This window comes from Phoxinus phoxinus (genome assembly GCF_949152265.1).
Source record: "Phoxinus phoxinus genome assembly, chromosome: 11".
NCBI lineage: Eukaryota > Metazoa > Chordata > Actinopteri > Cypriniformes > Leuciscidae > Phoxinus > Phoxinus phoxinus.
Window position 1 is genome coordinate 19680141 of NC_136886.1, and position 27311 is coordinate 19707451.

Here is a 27311-nt window from a genome sequence, read left to right on the forward strand (position 1 = left end):
CTTAAAGGCTGTTTTTTATTTTTTTTATTTAATAGCCAGTCATCTTGTGAAAAATAATAATAATATATATAATAACATAGAACGGGCTAACAGTTCCTACACACCCTGAGCAAAACAAGGAACATGAAAGACTGCTGTTTTAGCAGACAGAGGTGTCATTGTTTAGTTATTAACCTAACATTTGATCACATGAATGCCTCTAAAAACTGCAGGGCACAGAGGAAAAAACAAAAGCAAGCAAGTCTATGTAATATGTGATGACAGACGCATTAAAAATCACCTCCATGTAATGCGTAAAACATTGGTTTATTACTATGTGACAAGGGTAGACTCCTGACAATTGGCAATAATATCATTGTTAGTCAGTATAGGCCTATGTAACCATATACACAGACTTGTTAGTAATTAAATTTGAATGGGACTTTATTTAATATATATTTTTTATTTGGCATGTTACAGTGTACAAATATTTAAAAAAATGAATGCACCTCACGAATATACATGTCACATGAAACGTACCGCTTTAGTTCTCTGGGATGCTAGGATCACAAAAAAAATAATATATATATATATATTTGCATTACAGTGTACATTTCAGTAGCACTGGTCATTAATCTGTACCCACAACAGTCTTTCCAACATGTTATCACACCAAAATGAAATGTAGTATGGAATGCACCTACACATTTTAATAAAAAAATATTTTAAAACTGCCCTGAGAGGGAGTAAAATCCCTCAATTTTCTCAAAATGTTATTTTTTAATAAAAACACATAGTACATATGTACATTGAACACAGTTGCTTGATAAGCTTGCTAAAATATATACAAGTAAAGTGTTTGTAAAATAATCAGGAGAAAAAAAATATTGTTTTGACAGTTATACTGATTATTTTAGATTATAAATATACACATATTTGAAAGAAAGAAAGAAAGATATCAGTTTGTCAGTTTGTTTCACTTACAAACTGCGCCAGTATTACACAGTGTACTGACTGAACTGTCATGGTTTTTTTATTCACTGGCGTTCAGCCTCCAGCGGTGTCCACATGAGTAGAACTCAACAACTGCTTTATAAGGACCTCTATTGGCCAACCGACCAAACAACAAGTAGATGTATTTAAACCAGACAGGTTTCAAATGGTTTTAAAGTCATAACACCAAAAATAAAACAACAGAAGATGTACAAATATATACAAAAACAATCACTGAATGCATTCGATTTTTTTAAGGCTCCACTGTCTTAATTCTCTGGCCAGACCGAAATGGGATTAAATAAACAATTAAAAAAGGAAAGACTGTAAATGAACATATATTTCCTGAGAATTTTAATTATAGCTAAATAAAATAATTACGTCATATATACAAACAAATTATTAAGTTGTCCAGAGTGCTTATTTGGATGCTGGTTAATATGTACATTAACAAGAGTATTCTAGTTAGAAATCCATGGCAGTTGTACAAGAACCAGGACTGGCCTCGTTTCAAATAAATCCAGCAATAACATGCCACAAAATTTGAAAGTCCACAAAAATTGTCTCAGTTTGCCCACCGAATTATATTCAGTAGGTTGTACCCTTAGAAAAAACAACAACTTCTGATCCGATTATCCTAATCTCAGAAGTTTGAAGCAAACAACCCCACATTTACATAGACATGATGCTCATATAATGTAATAAAAGGGAACTTTTATTCAAAAGTGTATCTTAGTTTTCGTCCTGAGAGTCGATATGCATAGTTATAGTTTGAAACTGAGAGTGGAATACTGGTATGAATGTTTTACCCAGACTTGCGGCTTCTCAGGCTGGAGGTCGGAGTTAAAGCCTGATCTCTGGGTTTAAGGCTGAGGTCCACTGAAAGTGGCAATAGGGAGGCAAAGAAGAGAGCAGAAGGTTGGCTGCAGAGACTGGGTCTGAGATGTGAACACCCTTCCTTTCGTCCAATCAGTCGAACTATCTGGCTTATAACACACCGATACCTCACACCTGCAAAGAAAGAAATCATTTTGGGTTGTTTGGCATTGTAGAAGTGCTCAATGGAGTTTACATTCAAATACTAATATACAGGGTCCAAAAAGTAATTGCAGATGGCTGGCACATTGAAAAAGTTTACCCGTTGCTGGCCACCAAACTATTTTTATAACAAATATTTTAAGTGTCTCTATGGCAATGGAATTATTAAACATTTTTTTCTTTGTGACACACAGTGATGGTCACTGACTCACTTTCAGTGACAAATGCTAGTTTCCATCTCACAGTAAAACATGAACATTTCATGATTTTGTTCCTTTTTTTTTTTTTTTTTTTTTTTGCTGGCTTAATGCAAAAAATGCTGAAACAAAATTAAGGATGAAATACTTATATTGCGAAATAGTATTACAATTTAAAATAACTTTTCTGAAATGTAATTTAAGATGGCAAAGCTGAATATTCAGCAGCCATTAGTCTTCAATGTCACATGATCCTTCAGAAATTCATGATCATTCTAATATGCTTATTTGATTTGGTGCTTAATGTTGAAAAAGGTTGTGCTGCTTAATATTTTTGTGTAAACCACGATACATTGTTTTGCAGGATTCTTTGATTTGATTATTTTTAAAGGAACAGCATTTATTAGATTTTTTTTTAACAATGTACATGTTTAACTGTCATTTTTAATCAATTGAATGCATCATTGCTGATTTTTAAAAATATTTAAAATCTAATAAATTACATGATGTGCTGAGTAATTAATCGCATAACTCCCATTCATTCATTCGATTTGTTAAAACGGTTAGACATTTTTAATGCACATTTCTGTAATTAATTGCGATTAATCGCACCAAACATTAAAGTTTATTATATATACTGTATTTTTATATTGTAATCATTTTAAATTGAATCTCCAAATTAATGTAGAAGTCATTAACTTTTTTAAAGTCTTTATTTTAAATATGTATACCAATAGTGCTACTGATGTCTCTATGAAATAGATTTTTTCCCTTAATTTTAAGTCATTAATTATAGCCATTCAACATTTCAGTATAATTGAAAGCTACCAATTTTAACATTTATTAGGCTTTAAAAAAATATAACAACGTTTAATTTAAGTGACCTTAAAACAATCTTTACATAAACCCATTATAATAAATGTCACATTTACTAAATACCCTTCAATATATCAGGACAACATTTTTTCTATTGGCCCAGTTAGACAAGTTCAGATTTTTGCTTGCCCTGTCAAAATGCTAAATGTTTTTGACCCATGTAACCTTGTAAACGGTGCTTTAAGATTTTCAGGTAGGTCATTAACACGTAGGATATACTGTATACAGAAATACAAGATATTAAACACTTCACGGTCTTCACTGCATAAATTATAAATTAAATATTATAATTATAGAATTAAATATAGATTAGGGCTTATTCAAGCTACAAATGTTATTCAGTCTTTTTATTTTGCTCTTTGATTATCCTTAAAGACAAACGGCAGCAGGTTTATTAGGCTGCTGTCACTTTAAGACTGGCAGCACATGACACGGAGCTGACACACATTTTCCCACAACTTTTTACATTCATTTAAGACTTCATTTAACTCATTTAACTGTGATTGCGAGGATACTCGACAAAACTGGCATTTTTGTTCAAGCGATGTCTGAAGCGGCTATCTGTGCGCACGAGTCGTGTGTGTTAGTGTTACACAGACAGGAGATTCACAGGATCAGTACAGCACTGTGTTCTCTTTTGAGTCTTATTGTGCTTGAATGGTTTAAAAGCATTTGCATGAATAAGAGCGTCATAATATTATAAGCCAAAGGATGTCAGGATTTTTTTTCTTTTTAATATACATACATACTGGAATCGGATGCAGTAATTAAAGTAGATTACTCCAGTAAAAGTATAAACGTACTTTTAACAGATCAATGGTGATACCAATGCCAAAGGCATGGGTTTGATACACAGGGAACATGTGTAAACACCTGTCTTGTCTATCTACCACTGCTGGGAAGGAAATAAATATATTTTCTTTTTAGCCAAACTTTAGCTTAAAAAGCCAACAAAAACAAACAGTACCTGGTCACACTCTGCAAAATCTTCTTCTCATCTTGGTCCAGACAAACTGCAAAGGTGGTGTTGCAAGTTCCGCTAACCTGAACCTTATCCACTTTTACTTGTGTGGTGGTCAGTTGCTGGAATACAAACAACATTATCTGAATAAAACATTAACATACTGTAACTTGAATCCCCCAAATAACTTTAACATTCATAAACATTTGAACTTAATCTATGCAAGAATAAAAGAGCTTTGTGAATGGTGTTTACATTAGACTTGCAAAAGGAGTAACGTGTTTTTTCATACTCAGTCTAATCTACAGTATGCTTTATTTATTTCAAACATTTATAACAAACAGTATATTTTCTATTAAATCGATAACAAAACAAGATGGAGTACAGTCAGTGTGTGGTGTAATTGAACCAAAGAGTAACCACAGGCACTGTAAAAATGAAAGTGCAACTGACACCAAATACACAAAGGTGTAAAAACAACAGCCATGTCGTGTAAACCGGCACAGAAACAGGTAAATAAAACCAAAATGTTTGCTCTTGGTAAGAAAAAATGTTGTTTGTCGGCTGCTACACATTGCTGCAGAAACCACATGAGAGAGTAACTGTAGGTGTTTGCACTAAGTTTGTTTCGGTCTGTTTAAACCGCAGTTTAGTTTTCTCCCATACTTCCTTCCTGCTCACCTGATTGTAGCCTTTCTTTGATTTAGAGTTTTGTCTCTTCAGCACTTCTGTCATTGTCAAATGAAGGCACTCCATTTTAGAATCTAAAGAAAAATAAATAAATTAAGCACTTGTGATTTGGTTGATTTGGATTTACATGCACTAACAAATAAAAATTGTAAAAAAAAAAAAAAAAAAAAGGTAAAATAATTGATGGCTTTAACAAAAGCATATACAATTGATTAAAAAACCTTTTAGCTCACAGTAAGTTTGTCTTTAAAGTTATCATTAAAAGTTAATTCCCCTATGGTGAAAATGAATGGGATTTTACACTGTTGAACTCCTTTTTTACGGTGTAACAGTGATTTTACAGTTCATAAGTATATCAATTCATTTCATTACTCATTTCATTAAATTTAAACAATTAACATTCCTAATTAAAATGTTTTAAAAAGTACTGTCTATACTGAAGTCAATGTTATTTTCTACCTAGTTCCTCAGGATTCCTGCAGGCTTTTAACAGGTTTATGGAGGTGCAGGACTTTTCTGACATCGTCTTTTGACTTCTGCCACTGACATGTATCTGAAAGTAAAGACAAAAAAAGAAAGAGGAAAAATGAAAATGGGATTTCTTGCATTAAAATGAAAATGGATCGTCATTTAAACCTAATCAAAACACTGGAATGGTTCGTCTTACTCTGTTGTAAGTCACTTCCAGTGACAAAGGAACAGCCTCACGGTCTCCATCAATGCCAAATCTCTTACTGGCAGCACCTGCAAAATAATACAAAGATTTGATTCTTTAGAAAAGAAGTCAAGTTAGTAACCTTAACTACAGCAAAACACAATACAGCTATTATAACAGGATCCGAAAAGTTCTTCTTCCTTTTTTTATGATGTATAAACATGTTTGATTAATCTGAATTTAAAGCTGCTTCCGTTGCTCAAAAATATCTTCTGAGAAGTGAAGATCTGCGACTACCCCAAAAAAACATTTTAATGAATTATGCAGACAACAGCATGCTGCACAATGACAACGTGTAAAGAGCAATACACACTAAAAGCCCTTTCGCATGACTCGTGTCAGCGATTCCAATGTTATGCGCCGCTTTGACCTCCATATGCATGCAGAATTATGGAAGGGTGATTGTACAGGGTTGCAAGATAGCAAAGAAACAGAAGTAAACAGTGTAAACAGTGTAAACGCCAAAAACATTATGACCAGTCACAGGTGATGCAAATAATATCATTGGTCATCTTCTAGCAAGGTCACATATTAAGGACTTGGTAGATTAGATGGTAAGCAAACAAATTAGTTCTCGTAATCAAGGTGGTCATAATTGTTTGGCTTATTTGTGTATACAGTATATGCTTAGAAATGAAAATTGTCCTGGTGATTGCTTTAATATACCCATGGAAAAGCATACTAAGTAAACATCAAATTATGTGAAATTGGGACATTCATAGAAACAAAGATCTGAAATGATATCTTGATGTTTGTTCACACTCACCCATGGCCTTGATGGCTCTTGTACCAGCTGTGTGGCCCAGCTCCAGAGAATGAATAAACACTTCAGTCCGTCTCTCTCCTCCAGCTAGTGTCAACTATAGTCAAGAATAGGAATAAAACTTTTGTGAATCTATTGGATTGCATTATGGTCGTAAAAGATGCAAGACAAGTTACAAAATAGGCCAGAAAAGATGAATGAAATACTGTAGTCAATAGTTAACACCAAGAAACATCTACAAAATGTATGTAGATGTCATAGAGCATGTCTTTTTTTTTTTTTCATAGAGCAACAATTTCTGCAGTGAAACTAACAAATTTGAATGAATGTATAGTTTATATATGTATAAAAAAAACATATTGCCCGACAGGCTATAATATATAATAGATTTATAACTTAAAAGTCTATCTATTCATTCACTTTTTAATAAAGTCTTTGACTGCAACTGCCACAGAATGAGGAAATGGTATATTTTTATTCACCTCTGCTTGATAGAGCTGAATGAGGGCAGGGCGGGCGGCATGGCGGCAGTAATGGAGCACCAGGTCAGCAAATATCGGTAAACGCCCCTCAGCAGCGCCCTCGGACGAGTCTGAGTCAATCTTTGATGTTTGCTGTTAAGGCAAGAACATTTGATGTAAACACATTGTCCATCAGTCATTAGATCCTGGGGTTATGGTGATAATCAAAACAATACAAAACACACGTTCACACACGCAAGTTCCTCATATAAATGGCTTTATGGGATGTGGTTTTTTTTGTGTGCGTGTGTGACCCTGCCGAAAACTGCTTGCCATATAATGAAAGGTTTACTGATGTTTGTTCTTCTCACTGATTATTTGGATGTGAATGCATTCTCTGTTCATGTGAATGAGTATCACCTGGCACAACACATTAACGGGCAGGTCCAGCAGGCTCAGAGTGTTACGCTCATACCAGGGATCCAGCATTCCCAGCAGATTAGCTATGTCATTAGTGCTGTCCTCCGTCCCATTCACACTGAGTTCCTGTTGAAAGAAAAATGAAAAAAATTCTGTATCAAAATCTTACATGTGAATGTCTGGACTACCAATTGAATGAAAACAAAAATAATCTTTGTCTTGACTTCAAAGTGTGTACAAGTAGTGTTGGACTTTATTAGCTTAGACCAGGAACAAAAATCTACATCCAAATGCCTGATGAAACCTGAAGTCTAGCGGTCTTCAAACCTGGCTAAGTTTGTCTTTAAATGGTCCCAGCATGACCTGCTGGGGGAAAAAATGCCCAAATTCTTACTAAAACAATTAAGAGAGACCAGAATATCTTAGCCAGGCTGGGATACCATCTAGACCAGATTAACACCATCAGAGATGTGGTTTGATATCCAATTAAGCAAAGTGGTCCATACACACTAAAAGATCTGAGAGATAACCACACTTAAATGTGGGAGTAAATCTCCTAAATTGGCGATTCAAGTGTGTCTGGAATACAGGAACCACATGTGAAACTGTAATGATTGACGCAGTGATAATTACAGCCATGGCTTGTGGCTGCAAGCAAGAAACACGAATGGCAACAATATAAGCAGTTTGGTGTTTGCTACTTTTCATCATCGTGAATTTTGTAGTTGCATTCTCTGCAGGGCTGGTGAGAGCTACGGAGGTGAGCAACGCATCTAGGACAAAATTTACAAAAGAGTCAAGACAGCACTGAACTGCTTGGAGAAGAAAGGCACACATTTCTAATGTACTTTTCATTAAAAACTGGTTCTGTACACACTTTAAGCAAATTCAACTGTCTCTACCTAATTTTTCATTGCAGGTTGAATGTGTTGTCATGCCAGTAAAATTCTGTGTACCGAATAATAGGAATTAGCACTTGAGTAGAGAAGTGAAAATTTGGCTGCAGTGTGTATGTGCCTGTCCAAACTGATAATTGTTTATTAATAAACTAGTGTTTTCTGAGTCAGTGTGGCTGCAAAGATGAAGGTGACGTTGCTGACTCGACATCTCTGCAGTATAGTGTATGCGCGCACGGCTATGTGAAGAAATACACCTTTCATTTGGATTACATAATCGGAGAGTGTTTGTTTTCGATTTGAATTGGATCGTTTAAAAGTTTCATTTCAAGCATTCTATATGCCTTGTCCATATTTCAAGTAGTCTCTGGGCGTAACCGGAGCAAACTAGTGTTTTTCCTTGATGCCTCGTCACAGCCAATCATGCTGCATGCTTATTGGCTCACTGATGTTGAAGAGATTAACCCCTTGGGTATAGAAATTTCATACCGCACGACAAGACATTTTTTGATACTCAATGGTATTGAGGCAATTCGGTCGGTGCCAAAAAAGTATTGAACTTGATTCCCAGCCCTACACATCACTATACGCATACCTTAGTGTACATGAAAAAAACAAAGCATCAGTGTTGTAATTTCACTCACAATGCTAGAGATGGCTGATTTCAGCGGACTTGCTGAGAGTTGCAGAGAAGAACCCGAGTTCTTCAACGAAGAGTTGGCTGGAGATGTATCCCTCCGTACAGGCACAAAGAAAAACTTCATCCTGAAAGCTTTGGTGAGGTGCGGACAGTCTCTTTCTCTTTTCCTTAGACTGCCATAGGCACGAGCAACCCTCCCTGCCACATGATCTGCCCCAAACACCACCACTCTGAGCGTAGTGGCCCCTGTTGGCCCTTCCTCATCATCACTACTCAGAATGGGTCTTCTCCTGTAGCAAACGTATTGCAGCTGCGAGAGGGGGGGCACTGGTAACCCGAAATCAGAGTTCCGCAGCCGCACCTGCTGTGGCAGAGAATTGGATCTCTTAGAGCGGACGATCACTAATTCTTTAGCCTCAGGGGAGCCCAGGCTCTTGGCTCGACAGAGAGAGTTGCTGCTGCGAGGTTTGAAGAGTCTTGAGAGGCACTTGGAAAGTCGTGCGGTTGTTTTGGTCTTGGACACATATGCTGTGCTCAGACTGTCCTCCTCTACGTCCTCACAGAAGTCACTGTCTGTACCCGAAGCGTGAGATGAGTATGAAAGCGTGGAGAGGGGAGAGTATTCGGAGGAAGCGACTGACACCGTGGAGAACATGGAGTCTTTGGAGGCAGTGGAAAGGGAGGAGACAGTGGAGAAGGTTGAGGCACGATAGTCAACGCAACCGTTTGATACAAACCCCTCTTCCAAGACATCATATTCATCATCTTCCACATCAACATTGTCTACATCATCCTCCTCCTCCTCCTCCATTCCCTCAGATGTTTGAGATAAGGTCAATTCAGACTCTATGTCTAGAAGGTCGTTTAGAACATCTAGCAAAAAACAAGATGGAAAATCATGAGTCAGAGAGTCATTATTAGCTGGAGGATTAATTTTCAACTCATGAACCGCCTTAATGATATTTTAAACTAAATCGAAGCGACTGGAAATCAATCTTATGTTTATAATTTCAAAACAGCCAAACAAATGTTTGAATAAGCAGGAAAAAAAATGGGACTGGCTTGAATTCTATGTCCTACCAAAATTATCCTTGTCCCAATGGAAGGTGTAGCACTTGGCTGCTGGAAGGCTGAGCGTCTGAAGAACCCCTAGTGACACAAACACAACAAAGTCTTTCTCATTAATCACCAGCCCACTCCAAACCCAACACACCACTGTTTCCCAAGCCGAAAAATCATGCCATCAGCTTTATTGCTTCATGTTGGCCATCCATCTTGGTTAAGTTTCTAAGAGTTTGTGCCAGGTAATAAGTACTACTGCAGCCCAGACAAATAAAGTAGTATGTCACCAAGCAACAACCATGAAACCCTATAGGATGTAGACCACAAATTCAAATGGCCAAGAGTATGTGGATGCCCAAATATTTCAAAGCCATTGGCTTTAATAGGGAGTTTGATATAACAGTTTCCATTCTTCTGGGAAACATGGCTACAAGGAATTCAACAGAATATAAGGTGATTATGCGTGGTTTGCAGTTGAGGTTCCAATTCATCTCACAGATGGTCAGTAGGATTGGTCTTTGCGCAAGCCAGTCATGTTCTTCCCCATCATACTCCATAAATCGTTTCAATATGAACCTCACTCCTTGAACAGGCACATTTTCATTCTGCAGCAAAAAAGGGCCTATTCTACTGAAATGTTTGTTGAGATGTTGGCTGAGATAGCCACATGCTTTAAATAGAGGGTGTCCACATACTTTGGCCAGATAGTCTATGATGCAGCATAATCTATGCGTGCATTATACAGTATCTTTTGTTGAAAGCTAGTGAATGGTAATTGATGGTATAATGAAAGCATTTAAATTAAGATTATTTTAATATAACTACATTTTAAGACTTATTGGCCCCATGGAAGTTTGCTAAGGCCCCCTAGTGGGCCCCCTCCCCTGGTTAAGAACCACTGATTTAGAAAGAAAAATGGAATTTAAAAAGTATTAAGATTTCATCATGCTTAATAAGTATTATGTTGGACTCAAGTCTGGTAGCAATTCAAAGCACGTTTCACAGTCTCTATATGGTTTGTGAGGTGGGCTAGAAGTAGGAAGTAAGATTGTACCATCTGACATCGTGCCATTGACGGCTGGTATGTCAAGTTTTTCACGCAGCGCCTCCAGGCCACTCTCCACATGTTCTCGAGCTTTAGCTATATCTGTCATGGCCGCTGCAGACTCTAGAAGGTCACTCACTGAGGACAGGACCTGTGCCAACTCATCGTCACCAAGGCACTGAAAAGGAATCAACTTAGTCATATATCCTCCTATGTTGTTGCAAGTCATTCAAAGTCAGAATTTGATGAATGTTAAAATGAAGTCACCCCTGATTCTAACTTCCAAGTAATCTCACATACAGTGAATTTCACCTTTTGCAAGTAAAACTATTATAACAAGCTTTTCCCCTCCATTACTCCCACTCAACCCATCGATTTCTTCTCCATTAGCCACCCACATATGAGTCATTTAGTCACACATCCATATCAACACCCCAGCCCCAGATGATCACACATGTCCTGACTCCCACAGAGTGATACGCCCACACTTTACACACACTCAATTATAATCTGATGCACACATTCACTCAGTATCAACTCAAGTCTTTTGGAGCCCATTAAAACAGCAAACATCTTGTCATGTGAGGTGTACCTGCAGAGCACCGCTGATGGACTGTAGTGGGTATTTAGTTCCCAGCACTGCCTGGAAGCTGTGTTTAATGAGTGTAACGCTGCTCTCTCTCTGTGAGACCTCCGCTCCACTGAGCTGCTCCGCCACAGACAGGAACTCAGCAGGCACCTCAGCCGGGTTCATCAACAACACCGTACTGCAACAGAAAAAAAACCATCACTGTAGTGAAGCAGAAACTCTGAGCAAACACAGCAGTCGTGTCCACAGATAAGCTTTAGAATCGCTGTTTTCTAGCGTATTTGATTTGAGTATAACAACAACCATGTTTAAATAACTTTATTCATAAAAAAGTACAGATCGAAGAGAGGACTTAGCTAAATTACAATGGCTAGCCATTATAAAAAAGTACTGTGGTGATTATTTACACCAGGGCAGGCTCTTCAACTCCAATCCTGGAGGGCCAGTGTCCTACAGACTTTAGCCCAATTTAACCACCTGTAATTTACAAGTAATTCTGACACCTTAATTAATTAGTTTGTTGTGTTTGGTTAGGGTTTGAGCTAAAATCAGCTGGACACTTGCCCTAACTACACTACCGTACAAAGGTTTGGGGTGAATGTGTTTTGTTTTTTTACAGGACAACGTTTTCAACTAAAAACTGAAAACTTTTTATGCCTTTTGGCCATCCATTTACACGAAAACAGCGTTTTTTTAAAACGGGGTTAAAAGTGCAAGTTTTTAAAAACAGTATAGTCTCCGTGTAAAATACAAAAACTCAAATTTGTGAAAACGGTGACGTCATGTGCGTGCGTATTAAGTGTTAAGTCTACAGGCTGTACTGTTTTTTTGACAAAAGTTATAATACTTTTGCTTGCAAAAGGTAAAAATTGTCTTTATGTTAGATTACAGTAAAATATAATTACAATTTTAAAATAACTGTTTTCTATATTAAAATATTTCCAAATTTAATTTATTCCTGTGATGGCAAAGCAGATATTTTCAGCATCATTACTCGAGTCTTCAGTGTCACATGTCGATGATCCTTCAGAAATTATTCTAATATGCTGATTTGGTGCTCAAGAAACATTTTTATTTTATCAATGTTGAGAACAGCTGTGCTGTAACAATGTAATGCATCCTTGCTGAAATAAAGTATTAATTTCTTTAAAACAAAATAACTCAAACTTTTGAATGGTAGTGCATTAGTGTCAAACACCAGGCTAAATATTGTATTTGCCATATGACAAATAAATGATAGCCAAATAAAATTGACTGGATGCACAAATTTTTTATTTCAACATCAAGTTTCTTCTCATCTTCTCATATTTCATATTTAATTACTTGCATTAAGTATTGTTTTCGAAAACAGACATGCGACACATGACCTACCAGTTGAGAACCATTGAATTATACCATGGTACTGAATAATTACCATATTTATATACCATGGTATTTACAGGGTACTTCAAAAAAAAAAAACATGGTATCACCATGCTGCCCCATCCATAAAACATGGTGCACGTTTTTGTCAGTGAACACAAAGATGAAATTTGACACAGAAAAGGAGATACTCATAACAAATCTTACTGTTAGCAGGGCAATACTTTGTGGCCAATGTCACAATGTCATACTAAAACAGGACTATAATATGACAATTAACTTCTGGATATCCAAGGACTGACACAGGAAGCGAGAGGTGAAGACTGCAACCACAAAGGGCTGAGCAATAACTGACACAACAGGATTTCCTCCTGCTTCTGTGGAAACACACTCACATGATCTTAGAACGCTGACTGGAGACGGCAAGGCCTTGTTCCTCTCTCACCAGTCTGTGGTACGAAATTCCTGATTCAAGCAAACACACATAAGAACACATTATTTCATCAGATTTGAACATTATGTAACAAATCAACATCTTAGTGAATGCACTGACGCTATTGTGTGTTAAGTAATATTTAAGGTACTACTTGTGCTCTTAAAATGGATAAACAAGTGTAGTACTTATTTTGAAAATAATTGCAATGCTTCTTGAAACCACTGAGGGGCAGTATGTTACTTCACTGTTCTTGATTCCAATGATGAATTAGCAGATTGGGACAAGGTTAACTAGCTGGTCCTTACTAAGGCAGTCAGTTGCCTGATGGTTTATCTTGTGTGTATTGATGTCAATGTGCTACCTGGTGCTCTAAGCTCTTGATGTAAGGTGGAGAGCAGGCTACGACACACACTGCAGTAGGGTTCAGGCCAGGCTAGGAAGCTATGAAACACTTCACAAGCTTCTGTCAGAATCTCTCCATTAGATGGACAAAAAGGCACCTGCAAAGAGAAAAAAGACATGCATGTGATTTCATTAACATAAGCTTCAGAGTAAATGAGATAAAGCTCAAACTGAGAGGCCTAAAGCAATTCTTGTAACAAAGTCGAGTCCAAAAGTCTGATTGAAAATGCTGCTTCTTTTCATTTTTCTGATTTAAAAGTGAATATTCTACTACAAATCACATTATTAGCAGAACATTTTTAATGAAAAGCTGAAAATTTTACATAAATGTCATGTTTTTTTTATTAGTGATGCAAAACTAAATAGTAAATATTTATTTATTACGGTTTATTTTATATATTTTTTAAACTCCTTAAACTTGGTTAATTTCAAGGTTTTCATAAATACCAAAAATTAAGATTCACACAATTTTATATCACAATTTATTTTGAAAAATTATAGTATTAATAAGCAGTGAAGTACTACTATGGAAGTCAATAGGGTATATCAACTGTCTGGTTACCGACATTCTTCAAAATATCATCTTTTGTTTGAAATAAATTCATACAGGTTTGAAACAACCAAGATGAGAAGACAATAAGGTTCAAGTTTTTTCTATCATTAGAATAGTTGTCTGATTACAAGGCTTTGGTCAATTTGTTCAAGAATGATCAACTCAGTGTCCAGGACACTTTACCTGCAGGAGTGTGGACTCAAACATGAGAGCCAAGGGAGCCACAAGCTCGTAATGACAGTCCAGTTGAATCTAAAACAGCAGAAAAAGATATACAGCATCACCACCAATACATTCCACCTACAGACAAACTTACTCTGTATTCTTGATCACATCTAAAATAATTTTAAATAAATACATTTTGCTAAACTTAAAAGGTATACTATGTAACTTTTGTCCCTCTTTGTTTAAAAAACAAAACTGCATGCATTTTGTGGGAGAACATTGTTTTGGTCGTGCTTCGTCTCTGCATGGCTGCACGGGTGAATATGACCCTTCACAATATAGATAATGCTTTACAATGAACTCTGCATTTGCCGATTTATCTGTTCAATAAAATACCTTACCTGTTGAGTAATAAAAACACCATCACCTCGCTTTTACAACATTTAAAGGGATAGTTCACACAAAAAAATGAAAATTAGCAGTTCCTAAGTGTATATGACATTCTTCTTTCAGATTAATACAATCAGAGTTATATTAAAAAGGCCGTTTCTGTTTTGTCCATAAAACTGTATCTATCCATCATAAAAGTGCTCCACACTGCTCCGGTGGGGTTAATAAAGGCCTTCTGAAGCGAAGCGATGAGTTTGTGTAAGAAAAATATTCATATTTAACACGTTACAAAGTAAAATTCTAGCTTCCGGCAAAAACGAACATACGCAGTCTACTTACGGCTAAAGCGCAACTTACACACAACTTATGATGTTAGAAGTAGCGTAGTGCTTCATGGCGTAGCGTAAATATCAGCAGTACGTCGCATTACTCATGTAAGTTGCGCTTTACAGTTAAGTCGAATCTGTATGTTTGTTTGGCCGGAAGCTAGTTATTTTACTTTATAAAGTTTTAAATCTGGATATTTTTCTTACACAAACTCATCGCTTCGCTTCAGAAGGCCTTTATTAACCCCCAGAGCTGTGTGGGGCACTTTTATGATGGATAGATGCACTTTTATGGACTTCAAAACAGAAACGGCCATTCACTGCCATTATACAGCTTTGAGGAGCCAGGACATTTTTTTATATAACTCCATTGTATTTGTCTGAAAGAAGAATGTCATATACAGCTAGGATGACTTGAGGGTAAGTAAATCATTGGCTAATTTTCATTTTTGGGTGAACTATCCCTTTAATATCCCTGTTCTCGGCATCTTCAAAAAGCTAAGCCATTGTTGATTCTCGTTTTATTGCGAGCTCTGGCGCATTCTCTTTTTGCCAGCAGACTTTCCTCTTGTCTGCGTTTTATTTAGCGTGCTCCATGTCAACCTTCTCGCTCATTGTGACAACTAACCTATGCCACTCCCATACCACACGACAAAGTAGCCAAAGCATCTTTTCTCTATATACAGATATGACGAGACACGTGCAGGTGCGTGATGCATGTACGCAATTTCCAGTGAAAACCGTGCCGTCAGGTCTAAAAAAAATCAACACTTATAATAGACTTACCATAGTGAATCAGGGAAAGACAAATATATATGTTGGAATAAGGACTGATAAAGTACTGATTCCTCACTTAAATTTTGTTCATTTTTAACAAACAAAAAAAGTTACATAGTGTACCTTTAATTTAATTATAAACAACACCAATTTCTTTGCATAGATTAGATCTTATCTGTCACATCCTGCAGAGCCCACAAGGGGGCAACACAGAGGCCATAGATAGACTACACAAACGTGACAGAAACTATCACCTCTACGTGGGTGTAGTATTCTATTCAGTTAGCTGTGTCTACATGCGTACTCACATCTCTGGCTTTTCTGAGAATTTGCTGCAGCAGAATGAGAAAGTTTTCTGGGTCTCTCTTTAACAGCTCTTCTAGACTCCAGCGGTTCATACACCAACCAGCTGCACAAACACACAAACATAGATATGCACACATAAGAACCCTAATTGTGAAACAGGCACAAATGAGTGACAGATGAAGATGATATTAGTAAACAAGTCTCTCATAGCATGCATGTAACCACAGGCACACACAACCCGAACAGCACCAAATGTGTCAAGCACACATAAAGAACACACACATCAGACAGGAAAAGACTAGATACTGAGTATTGCTCTGAAATCTCCTCCGTTCAGGGTCAACGGGTTCCCTGCTCTAAACAGTGAGGTGCAGTTCTGGTTAGAATTCTAAGAACATACTCACTGCGGTGTACGAATTGAGAGCAGCAGCGTAAACAGATCCTACTGGTTTAGTGACAGGACTGTGTGTAACCTCAGAACGTCATATATTTAGAACACAAACAATGCAGAGCGGAGAACGCAAAGCTTTCCTAAAGATTTTCAGTGACTGATTCCAATTCTACTTTATTCGAAGGACAAAATGCATCTCAGCTTCCTGCTCAACTGAAGGTGTCAAATAATACATTTCCTTTACAACGGACTATTTTTTTTCTGAATCTATCAACAAGTGTCACACTATGCAGAACATTTGACACACACAACATCATAACAACGTTTATCAGTAAATGTCACGGGTGTGATCTTTTTTGTCTTAAAACAAAAACGAGTTTCCTGGTTCATAAAAACACCAAGGCAAATACAAAACTAATAAAGATTCTATTCATGCCCTTTGCAAAACAGAGAAATAAAAACAAATCAGGCCTAATTCAACTCTCCCAATATGATAGTATATCACAGCTACAGTACGCATAATGCCATCTTTGAGGCCATACTTCAAAACTGCTGAAGGAGAAGGTGTAAAATAATAGATTTCCTTTAGAACAGACTCTGAGAATAACATATTTTTTTCAGAATCTATCAACAGTTTCACACTACGCAGAACATTTTACACAAACAACATTATAACAACGTTTATCAGTAAATGTGATGGTTGTTATCTTTTTTTTGTCTTAATACAAAAGTTCCCGTTTAGTTTTGTTTCTGAATGTTGACTGCATCACATTACTTGGTTGCACCACCGATTTGATGGAAAAAAATATGAATAAGCAATGACGTGGTGTTATATATCAAATATCAAAACAAAAAATGTTATTCAAAAATTCAAACCATGCCTATTATAGAGGAGGTGTATTTGTCACAATATGCATGTACTGAATCTATGTATTTTTGAAAATATTATTATATGAAGATTGTTTAGTCACTGAATTTTTTGCATGAATTAACACTGAGAAGCTAATTTACAATTGGCTAGCAGGCCAACCCAATTGCCAAATGCCTATATCCCTGTCAGTGAAAAGCTCAATTGAAACTCAATGAGAAATAATGAGAAAGGAAGAACACGCATGTAAATTCTACAAAACAGAAGTAAAAAAAAGAAATGAAAAACAGTGATGTCAACCAACAGCGACCCATCATCATCATCAGCAGAGGGTAAGCCTTACCGTTCCAGGATTGTGCCAGGTTTTCTGATGGCCGGAGTCCATCCAGGCATCTCTCCAGAGCGTGCTGGATCCGGTCCTCTGTGCACGAGGTGTGCTGCATCTTGACTGTTACTATAAAGAAACATAAGAACTAAAGTCATATAAAGGAAGCTGCAAAACATTGCCTCCCATATCTGATCTGTAAATACAATACCAAGAAAATATTACATAATACAGTTGAACAGCTTCCTTATATGTCCATGGAAGAATTTCAATCAGTTTAGTCAAAGAAAAATTGTACGCTTTTACGCTTGAGGTTTCAGTCTGGCTCTACTGTACATCCAATAACACAGCTAGTCTAACCTGAAAGAAGAAGCAGCATGTGTAATAAAATGTCTGTCATTCCAGATAATGATATCTCCATAGACAAACATGTGTCTTTGTCAGGGAAGTAAACACACAGCATCCTTTGCATGTCTGTAAATGATATTGAGGTTTAGGAAAATGTTCTACCCGGTGTCAGAGAATTTCAAGAGAACTATCGTGTTCAGGGAGTTTTACGGGGATTGCCTGCTGTTTGTTTTTCTTCCTGATAAAATTTAAAGTTCCTGACATTTACTGTTAGAGGTATGGCACCTGCCATCTAGCAATACACAACACTAGTATGTTGCCTGGGAACAAGACAACCACAGGGACCAGTTGCATAAGCATAGCCACTAAGTTAAGACTGTGTTAAGAACTGGTCAGACCAACTAGCAATTAATTAGGGCTCTTACTTTTCAGATTCGAATGAGACCTATCTACCTTTTTGTGTAGCGGCCTTAACAAAATTGACCAGTCTTGCAGAAAAAGATGAGATGACCAACTTGTAAGACAAGTCTTAGAAGTTTATGCAACCGGCCACAGGATAATAAACAATGTTGAGTTAAAAAATAATAGAAAAATCTCATTCTGTCGATTGAAATACAGATCAAGCACAGATATATGGCTACATGTTTTGAAATCAAAATAATCATTTTATGAGAGAAAAAAATTCTCCAATAGAGCTAAAGTAGAGTAATGACATTAAAACATGACAAATTTATCTTCCACCAGACTAATTTCCCTAAATACAAAGAACGCATTGGTGATTTTTTTTTCTCCCAGTGAGTCAGTGACCAATGAAAGTTTAAAATTCGCAATAACTTGACTAGTTCAGCAAAATGTTTAAACTTTGGCTGACATTGGCAGTTTTTAAAGTGCAGCTGTGACAGAAATAGAATCCTTAACGTTACAAATATTACAGAGATAATTCACCCAAAAATGAAAATTCTGTCATCATTTACTCACCCTCAAGTTGTTCCAAACCTGTATATTTAATTTCTTAACCTATAAATGTCTTTGTTCTGCTGAACACAAAGGAACTATCCCTTTATCCATTCCAATGCGCTCATTCCCACTGTCTTTCTACAAACACTAGCTACACTCACGTGTTGGACTTACCGGTAATTTCCTTCGCCGAAAAACGAGCTCTCAAGTTAAACTTAAACTTTAATTTTTTTAAATTCTACTTCTTATTCTCATGTTTTTAAACACAAAAAACGCGTTGTGTGTGAACGGACTCGAGTTGTGATGCAGGTTTATGCGGATAGTTTTTAATTTAGGCCTACAAATTAAGGTTTTTAGGTCATTATATTAGAATATTAACTTGAATGTAATGTAAGTGTGGCTCTGGCTCATATTAGACAGCTGCTGTATTTTTACTTCAGAGTAAAACTTCCCCAATGTCAAAACCAAAAATCCCCCAAACCATAGGCAAACATTCAAAAAGATATTAACTCTTGAGTCATTAAACTCAAAGCTCAAACCACCACTATTTTTTAGATGATAAACTAGAGTAAAGCTTTTTGCTTCACTTAGCTGCTTGTAAACACTATTTTCTAACGCACACACAAGACTCATCACTCACCAAACATCATTCACGTTGCATTAACACGCAAGCGTGTGGCCCATTGAGCGAGCGTCATGCGTCATAAAGTTGATTTGCATAAACCGAGAAGCTCACCGCACAATATAGCCTACGGGCTGTGTGCAAAAGTTTGTTGTGATATCAACTATTTTACAAGGGAACCTCGTATAAAATAAACAACATTTTGAAATAGTGAGATTATTTTAGATAATTCTTCATGATACATAGCCTAATCCCAATATTTGTTTCATTTTGTGGTAAAACTGTGATGGATTTAAAGTTTGAATGATGGATAAATGTTTTACGAGTTGGTTATTTCAAAGAAGCTTTTCGAAAATGTAAAAAGAAAATATATATTAAAAACATTGAATAGCCCCTCCCTAGCCTATTAAATAAAATAAATATAATAGCTACACTGTAAAAAAAAAATTACATCCCCAAGTCAAAATTTTCTAGTGACTGGTCACATCTAAATTTTTCAATTAGTCTGACATATTATTTCTCATTGAGCCAATGTTAACAGACTATTGCAACAATTAATTCAATTTATTTTACAGAATTTCACTTGGGCCAATTATATTTTTTAGATGTGACCAGTCACTAGAATATTTTGACTTGGAGAGGTCACATTTTTTTTACAGTGTATATATATATATATATATATATATATATATATATATATATATATATATATATATAAATAAATATATAATAGCTAAAATTTTAATAGCTAAAAAGAAATTGCTTTAATTTAAGGTTTAACTCATGCAGTTTGTGTTAAAACTTCTGAAAGTCACACCATCACATATAGGACAGTATGTCAATTTAAGAAAAGCAGAACAGTGTTGAAAATAGATTAAGGGGGCTTTTTCTGATCTAATAAAACACAGGATGTAGATGTTGAGCTTGTCCATAGCTGCAAAATTCAATCATTATGCAATAGAAATCCAAATATACATTTATATAATTATCATAATATTTTTTTGTGGTGACTGCAGGGGGAATTTTGCTGGTGTTAGCTCAAGAGAAATCAAGTTTAAAACCCACATGTTGGTTTGTCAGTCATTGAGCAACTTAAGAAAACTTAAGAGAACCCAAACTAGCATATAGCAAGTTGATGAAAAACTAAACCTAAAGCAGTGATAGTAACTGGTCTCTGATTTAAGGTTATTTGAGGCAATCTGTTATTGTTACAAGTCACTTGTTGTCAGGCACAACAATAGGCCTGCGAGCAATAGTGGGAACAGCTTGATATGCCCTTAATGACCTTATGGAGCTCTATTACCAGATTGCCTGGAAGGAACTAATTCATCACTGAACTTATGATTGCCATTTCCATTATAACAGTGAACAAAAAGCTTTGTTTGCATTTGATTGATATTTCATTTACTAATTTTACAGAAAGTTGCACCTTTATTAACAGGTACCAGGTGCAAATTAAATTACAACCCAGATGTAAAATGTGGATTTTTCCAATTGATTACTAATTGTTGTAAATAATTTATATTTGTACACAGATACATGGTGCAGGTCATTCATGATAGGAATTTAATTTCTGAATCAAATCATTTTAACGTCTCATTTCTAAGTTAAACCCACCCTGTTAAAACATCTTTGATCACATTCTGTTACACATATAGGCCTATACTCAACCTTGACTTAGACTCGGCTAAGATGGAGTCAAACACAAGTCTAATTTGAGAGGCTGTTCCAATGTATTTTTGACTGAAAACTTTTTTTGACAAAACTTTAAAGGGATAGTTCACCCAAAAATGAAAATTCTGACATATTTTACTCACTCTCAAGTTGTTTCAAACCGGTATGAATTTCTTTCTTCTGCTGAACACAAAGGAAGATATTTTGAATGCTGGCCACCAGACAGTTGACGGCATTGACCTCCATATCCATAGTATTTTCTTTCTTAATATGTCTTCAACATGTTTTTCATCTATTTCAGGTTCTCAGCCTTTTTGACTCAAAGATCACAATCACAATATTATCCACTTTATAGGCTAATGTTATTTATGCTGTAATTAAAACAAAGCCGCTTGTTTTCAAACTTTTTTTATGAACAGAAAGTGGTAGTATTGATTTAATAAAAGTATCACTCTACAAAGTAATTCAGTGGGGCCTATTACCACGACTTAAATAAATGTATGGTTGCAAGTTAAAAACTCACATTTATTGTTTTAATTAAACATTTAAACATTATTTTGCATTCATTTTAATGTTGATCATTTCAACAACTTACAGGCACACTCTGTAATTTTTCGATGCTAGGGGTCGCTTATTCAAAACAAAGGCGTAGCTTGATGGCGCCTTGATTTCGCGGAATCATGGAGGTTGACAGTGGAGTGATACATCGGGACTCGGGCAGAAATCATATTCATGGATGACCGGTAATGTATTCAAGATTTATTAATGTTACAAACATATGACATTGTCTTGATAACTAAAAAAATAGGCAGTGAAATTGTAGTTCCCATGCTTTGCATAGGACTGGATAAGGAGGAAAAATGTTGAAATGAAGTGTGTTAATTCATTTGTTTTAGTGAAGGGAAAGACCTGTTGGTGTTTTATGCTGTTATGTCTGACATTTAACAGAGTTTCTATAATGTTGAAGTTTGGTTACCATTGTGCTGAAGAGTATACAGTGCATGGAGGTAAATACTATTGACTGTAAGCAATGACTGCGCTAATGCCAGTGACAAGTAGCCTAATATCTTACTTGTTCATCAAATATACAAAAACTGTTTTCACTGGAAACAAGTTACTGAGAGGAAAGAAGAAACATGATATCAGTTTGCATGATTGAATCAGTTTTTAGCATTTCAATTCAGATTATATGAGTTAGGCTATGGTAAGCTTTTAACATTAGTTAACTACATTAGTTAACATAAACTAATAATGAACTGCACCTCTACAGCATTTATTCATCTCTGTTAATGTTAATTTCAGCATTTAGTAATACATTATTAAAATCAAAAGTTGTATTTGTTAACATTAGTTAATGCACTGTGAGGTAACATGAACAAAAAAAATGAAAGGCTGGATTTTTATTAGTTAAGATGAGCAAATACAGTGTAGATTGTGTAGTTAATACATTAAATAATGTTAACAAATGAAACCTTATTGTAAAGTGGTACCTATTATTTGGGATTAGTTATAATATTTAATATATGAATAATAATGTATTAATGTATATTAATCATGCAGCTCCTTTGTTAGTTTGCTGAGTGGAGAAGCACTATAGATCATTGTAACATCATTGCTCTGATTAGTGGCATAATAAAAGATCAAACTGGTGCAAACAAGTGACCAGCAGCCATCAGTCAGTCAGATGCCTATAGCCCTTTGTTCGTTTTGCAACCTCTGAAAATGTGGAAGTGACCTTGTTGACACGTAAAAGGATGTGTTCACATCCTCTTATGTGAGAGGATGATTTCATCTGGGCAACACAACACACAATCCCAGCAAACTTCCTATGTGAAGCAAAGAGGCATTTGAGGTGCGCAGACTATGACCAGAATGAGTGAAATGCAACCAGGGCCTTTGCCTGATTATCCTGAGTCAGCAAAGGTGTGTTCAACATTTGAAAGTTTTGATTCTAAAAAACAAGCATGAAATATAGTTTTGGCCATTTTAACTAGCATTATTGATGTGCAACAAACTAAACAACCCAAAACCACATACACTACAACCTTTTGAGACTTTTAAACAGATGAGCATTATGAAACGGGGACAGTATACGAACACTGGACACTAACATCCATATTTAAGATAACCTCAAATCCGAACAGCATGTCTGATGTGATGCTCTTCATCTCAGCTGCTTCACAAGTGACCCAGCATGAAGGTTCATCTCAGCTAGCTCCTTCTCCTGATCATATTTCCAACAGCCCTGTACAGGAAGGTTGCTCCCGAGCTTTGCCGAGGAAACAGGTGTTGCTCCATTGTTGTGGTGCGATCGGCCGCTGTGATAGACTCCCACACCGCGAGGGGGTCGACGCTCATTGTGTGGAGTCTCTGATTGATGGGGACCAATATCCCCAATGCGCCTTCTCCTGTGAGCCTAGAGTCTTCTCATCCACATCCCTCCCTCACAACAATAAGGCCAAACTCCCCCTGCCGTGATCGTTTTAGGAAATAACAGCAGTCGAACAATGGTGACAACATTCAACGGTAAGTGCTTCCTTTTTATATGCTGCCGCCGACACAGTGGCCCGGTTGAGCAGATACAGTAGGATGCAGGGGATCTATCGCAGAGCAATATTTACCAGAACCAGGATGCTGATTTGCTCCTGTCTAGGCGGAAATGAGGAACTCTATTCTTTCCTTTTTAGCCTCTATTGGTACCTGTGGGAACTTTACGCTCACTTCAGTTTGAGAGCATGTTGTATTGAACTGTGAACTGAGGGGCAGTGTGCTGTATAAAACAAGGAAACAAGCAAATTTATCTGACAGAATTATTTGAGAAACAAATGGGGTAAATTACAGTTACAGGTTTTATTTTTCTATGACAAAAATAATTCTAAAAAAAAAAAAAAGCTCACAGGAAGAAAAAAGAGCATTGACAACAACAAATTCTGCTGGTTCTCTCTTGTTTTTACATGTGTTCATAATTGTTTTGAATGACAGCCATGACCAAAAAGTATGTCAGCACAATTTGGCAGGTTTCATTGCGTTATCACTGGAAACACACAAAAAAATTGCTTACAAAATCTTTAACAAATTTGTAATAATTTGAAAAAAGGGTTTTAAATTATATATATTTTATATATTATTTTTATTACAGAAAGATGATGAAAAACAACTTTAGAAAGATCTGAATACCTATTTATTCCTATGATGTTCTTTCTACCAAGTAAAATTATGGACATCCCCACATTGTGAAATGTACAAGTGCCCGACTAAAGATGTAATACTGTAGTGTACATTTTTCAAATTTACGCACTATTATTGTTCTGTATCCATCTGTTTGAACAGAATTTCTGTCTTCTGAGTTCCGTTTATCATGAATAACCGATATGATTCAGTCATAAGCATGTTGAGTATTTGATTCTACTGTATATGATGTGGATAAATAAGTGTGTCAGTGGAATATAAATATGTAGAATAAATAAAGCACAGTCTATATTTGGAAAGGATCACATTTAGTCCATGCCAGGTGTGCGAGTTCACAGGTAAAAACAGTGAGGAATATGAAATTGATAGAAAAGATATGAACCCTGCTGTTATATACAAACAGGAAGAGGTTTAACACAAAACAACTTTAGCATGTCTTTCATGTAGACAACCAACGCCTATGTCTGATTCTGAAGAGTTACTTTCACTTCAAATTATGACTCAAACTTAACGAATTCTGAACATAGAGGATCTGGCTGACAAAAACATGTATTATGGCAGCCATAATACAGAGACAAGTTTAATGTAAAAATTGGATGTAATCGCAGTGCCTGAATATGGCTTTCGGAAATCTGCTTTAGAACAATACGTTACTCTATAACTTTCATACAGTCTGAGCACAGATATGTTTTTGTCCAGTGACATTTTACAGGATGACCACAGTGTTTAAAAGCAATGATACACACACTGATGATCGTCACCACTGAAACTTTCATCCAGTTTCATTTCCACAGTCTAGTTGCGCAATCTTTGGCCTTCCAGCAGACTTTAGATTAAAGGGACAGTTCACCTAAAGATGACAGTTCTGTCATCATTGTTGTTCCAAACCTGTATGAATGTCATTCTTCTGCTAAACACAAAAGAAGATATATTTTTAAGAATGTCAGTAACCAAACAGTTAATGGACCCCATTGACTTCCATAGTTTATTCTTCAAAATATATTATTAGTTTGGAACAACTTGAGGGTGAGTAAATGATGACAGAATTTTCATTTTGGGGAACTATCCCTTTAACTGGAAATGAAGCTTGGCAAACGATCTCTTATTAAGTGAAGAACCTGTTATTTTACTCAAGTTGATGTTTGTAAGAAATTACTTATTTATTTTACTGTAGTAATTTCTGTTTTACTGTACTGAAACATTTACAAATATGCAAAATCCATTTATCTGTTAGTTGAAATGAACTAAACCCACCTTCTTGTGGTTAAAACTGACCAGTAACATATTTTGACAATCCTGTCTCTTAAGTTGCTGATGGACAAGCACATGAATGCATTAAAAAGTCCTTATGTATGTATTATTAGAGTTTCTGTCAGATGCTATATGCATGAAAAGGAGAAGTATCTCATACTTAAAAGCTGTAGTCAACCAAAACACTGAAGGCCATCTCTTGCAGAGTGACTATGAACTTTCTTTCATAGAGTGCTAGGGCAGCTATGAACATAAATATATAATTTGAATATTATAGACAGTGTTAAATAGAAAACTAATTTGCAAGTAAAATGATTTCATGAGTAAAGTAAATACATATCCTTTTTTTCAGCTGCATGTATAATTATCAGACCCTTGAACTAAGAGGCTTTTACCTCCATCATTTTTTGAAAATGTGTGTGCAGTGCATCACATGAATGCATGAAATATGAGTGCATGAATGCATGAGTTCTTCAGTGCATCAGTCTCTAACAGAATCCAAAGCACATGAATCTACAGAGCTGAAACATCAGCTGCACTTGTGGGTTTGACTACATCTCACAACCAATCGATATACTGTAGCCTACATATGTATGTATGAATACAAATATTTTTAAATGCTGTCATTCAATGTCATATACACCCCCCAAATAATCTTAATAAATCTTATGTGAGAACTAGAACGACTTCTGTGAGTCTGTTGCTTGAATGTGATAAGATCTCAGACTTAGCTGCTGTTTTTACATGTGACCGTTCACCACAGAGGAAGACAGAAAAAGATTGCTTTAAGCGTGCAAAGTAACATAACAGGACAGCAATGCTGTCATATGCCTGTATTACAGGACTGCCTTTTTGTGTTGCCTACAGGTAGATGAATATCATTCCGGTTCTGAACAGCTGCCCTGCATGCCTCACTGCACAGAATCAGTGAATAGTAAAGTTTCCATCTGACATCCTCAGCTAAGCATCTTTAAAACATTCATTTAAAGGGTCTTGGATCAATGGGGGTCTTCACTTGTGAACATTTGAACTGGTAGATACAAAAAAGTGTTTCCCTTCTGATGCTGACTAAGTAAATCATGAGCAAGCTTGAATTCACCTGTGCACCGCCATGTTCAATGACTTGAGTTTTATTCTTTTCCTAGGCTATATTGAGCTCAGATGTAACCACCATGATATGTTAATGCACCACAGGAATCACTTACCGGGAGTTGTTAGCCTCTTCCCATGATTTCTTTGCCTCTGATCAGCATGCGGGGTGAGATGGAACCGGTGTCCTCGAAGCGTAATCCAGCACTTAAGATGAAAAGAGATGGAAATGTAACCACATCCTTCAGCATCAGCCTACATAGACGCTGAAACGACGGCAGCAACAACAGGAGCAGTCTTCAGCACGACTGCGCTTTACTGACACTAAACAGGAACTCAGAGAGAGAAGGTGCAGAAGAACTCAAAGAGGAAGACACGGGCTACATGTGTTCATGAGTGGGAGGAGGTTTAACTTACACACACGGCTTTTGTTCTTTGACAGATGCCTTAGTTTTCATTAATGCCATGGATGGCAATTTGCCATAAATGGTAAGCTGATCTTAGAAATGACAGCTTTTGTTGAGAATACTGAAAAATTATTTTAAACTGGCATGA

The 27311-nt window shown here is 36.3% G+C and overlaps 1 protein-coding gene across 3 annotated transcripts; it reads right to left on the minus strand.

The window, feature by feature from the left end:
• Positions 1-288: 288 nt before the first annotated feature.
• pik3r5 (phosphoinositide-3-kinase, regulatory subunit 5) lies at positions 289-27094 on the minus strand. 3 transcript variants are annotated; one of them, XM_079627432.1, is made up of 18 exons: positions 26873-27094; positions 17645-17755; positions 16045-16145; positions 14262-14330; positions 13485-13623; positions 13083-13152; positions 11329-11503; positions 10746-10914; positions 9710-9778; positions 8634-9502; positions 7094-7219; positions 6695-6826; positions 6216-6309; positions 5402-5478; positions 5194-5287; positions 4726-4808; positions 4051-4166; positions 289-1983 (listed from the first exon to the last, which is right to left on the minus strand). In XM_079627432.1, exons 2-18 carry the CDS (start codon positions 17742-17744, stop codon positions 1836-1838), a joined length of 2631 nt encoding a protein of 876 aa, XP_079483558.1. In that variant the 5' UTR covers positions 17745-17755; positions 26873-27094; the 3' UTR covers positions 289-1835. The 3 variants fall into 3 exon arrangements, with proteins under 3 accessions (XP_079483558.1, XP_079483557.1, XP_079483559.1); XM_079627431.1 differs by lacking the exon at positions 26873-27094 and adding an exon at positions 19572-19688; XM_079627433.1 differs by lacking the exon at positions 26873-27094 and adding an exon at positions 17852-17958.
• Positions 27095-27311: the final 217 nt, after the last annotated feature.

Coding starts and splice junctions, on each gene's coding strand:
- pik3r5 (XM_079627431.1), bottom strand. Junction 14,331..16,044: donor TTCTCAGAAAAGCCAGAGAT/GTGAGTACGCAT, acceptor CTGCTGTTTTAG/ATTCAACTGGACTGTCATTA. Junction 5,479..6,215: donor AAGAGCCATCAAGGCCATGG/GTGAGTGTGAAC, acceptor ATTATTTTGCAG/GTGCTGCCAGTAAGAGATTT.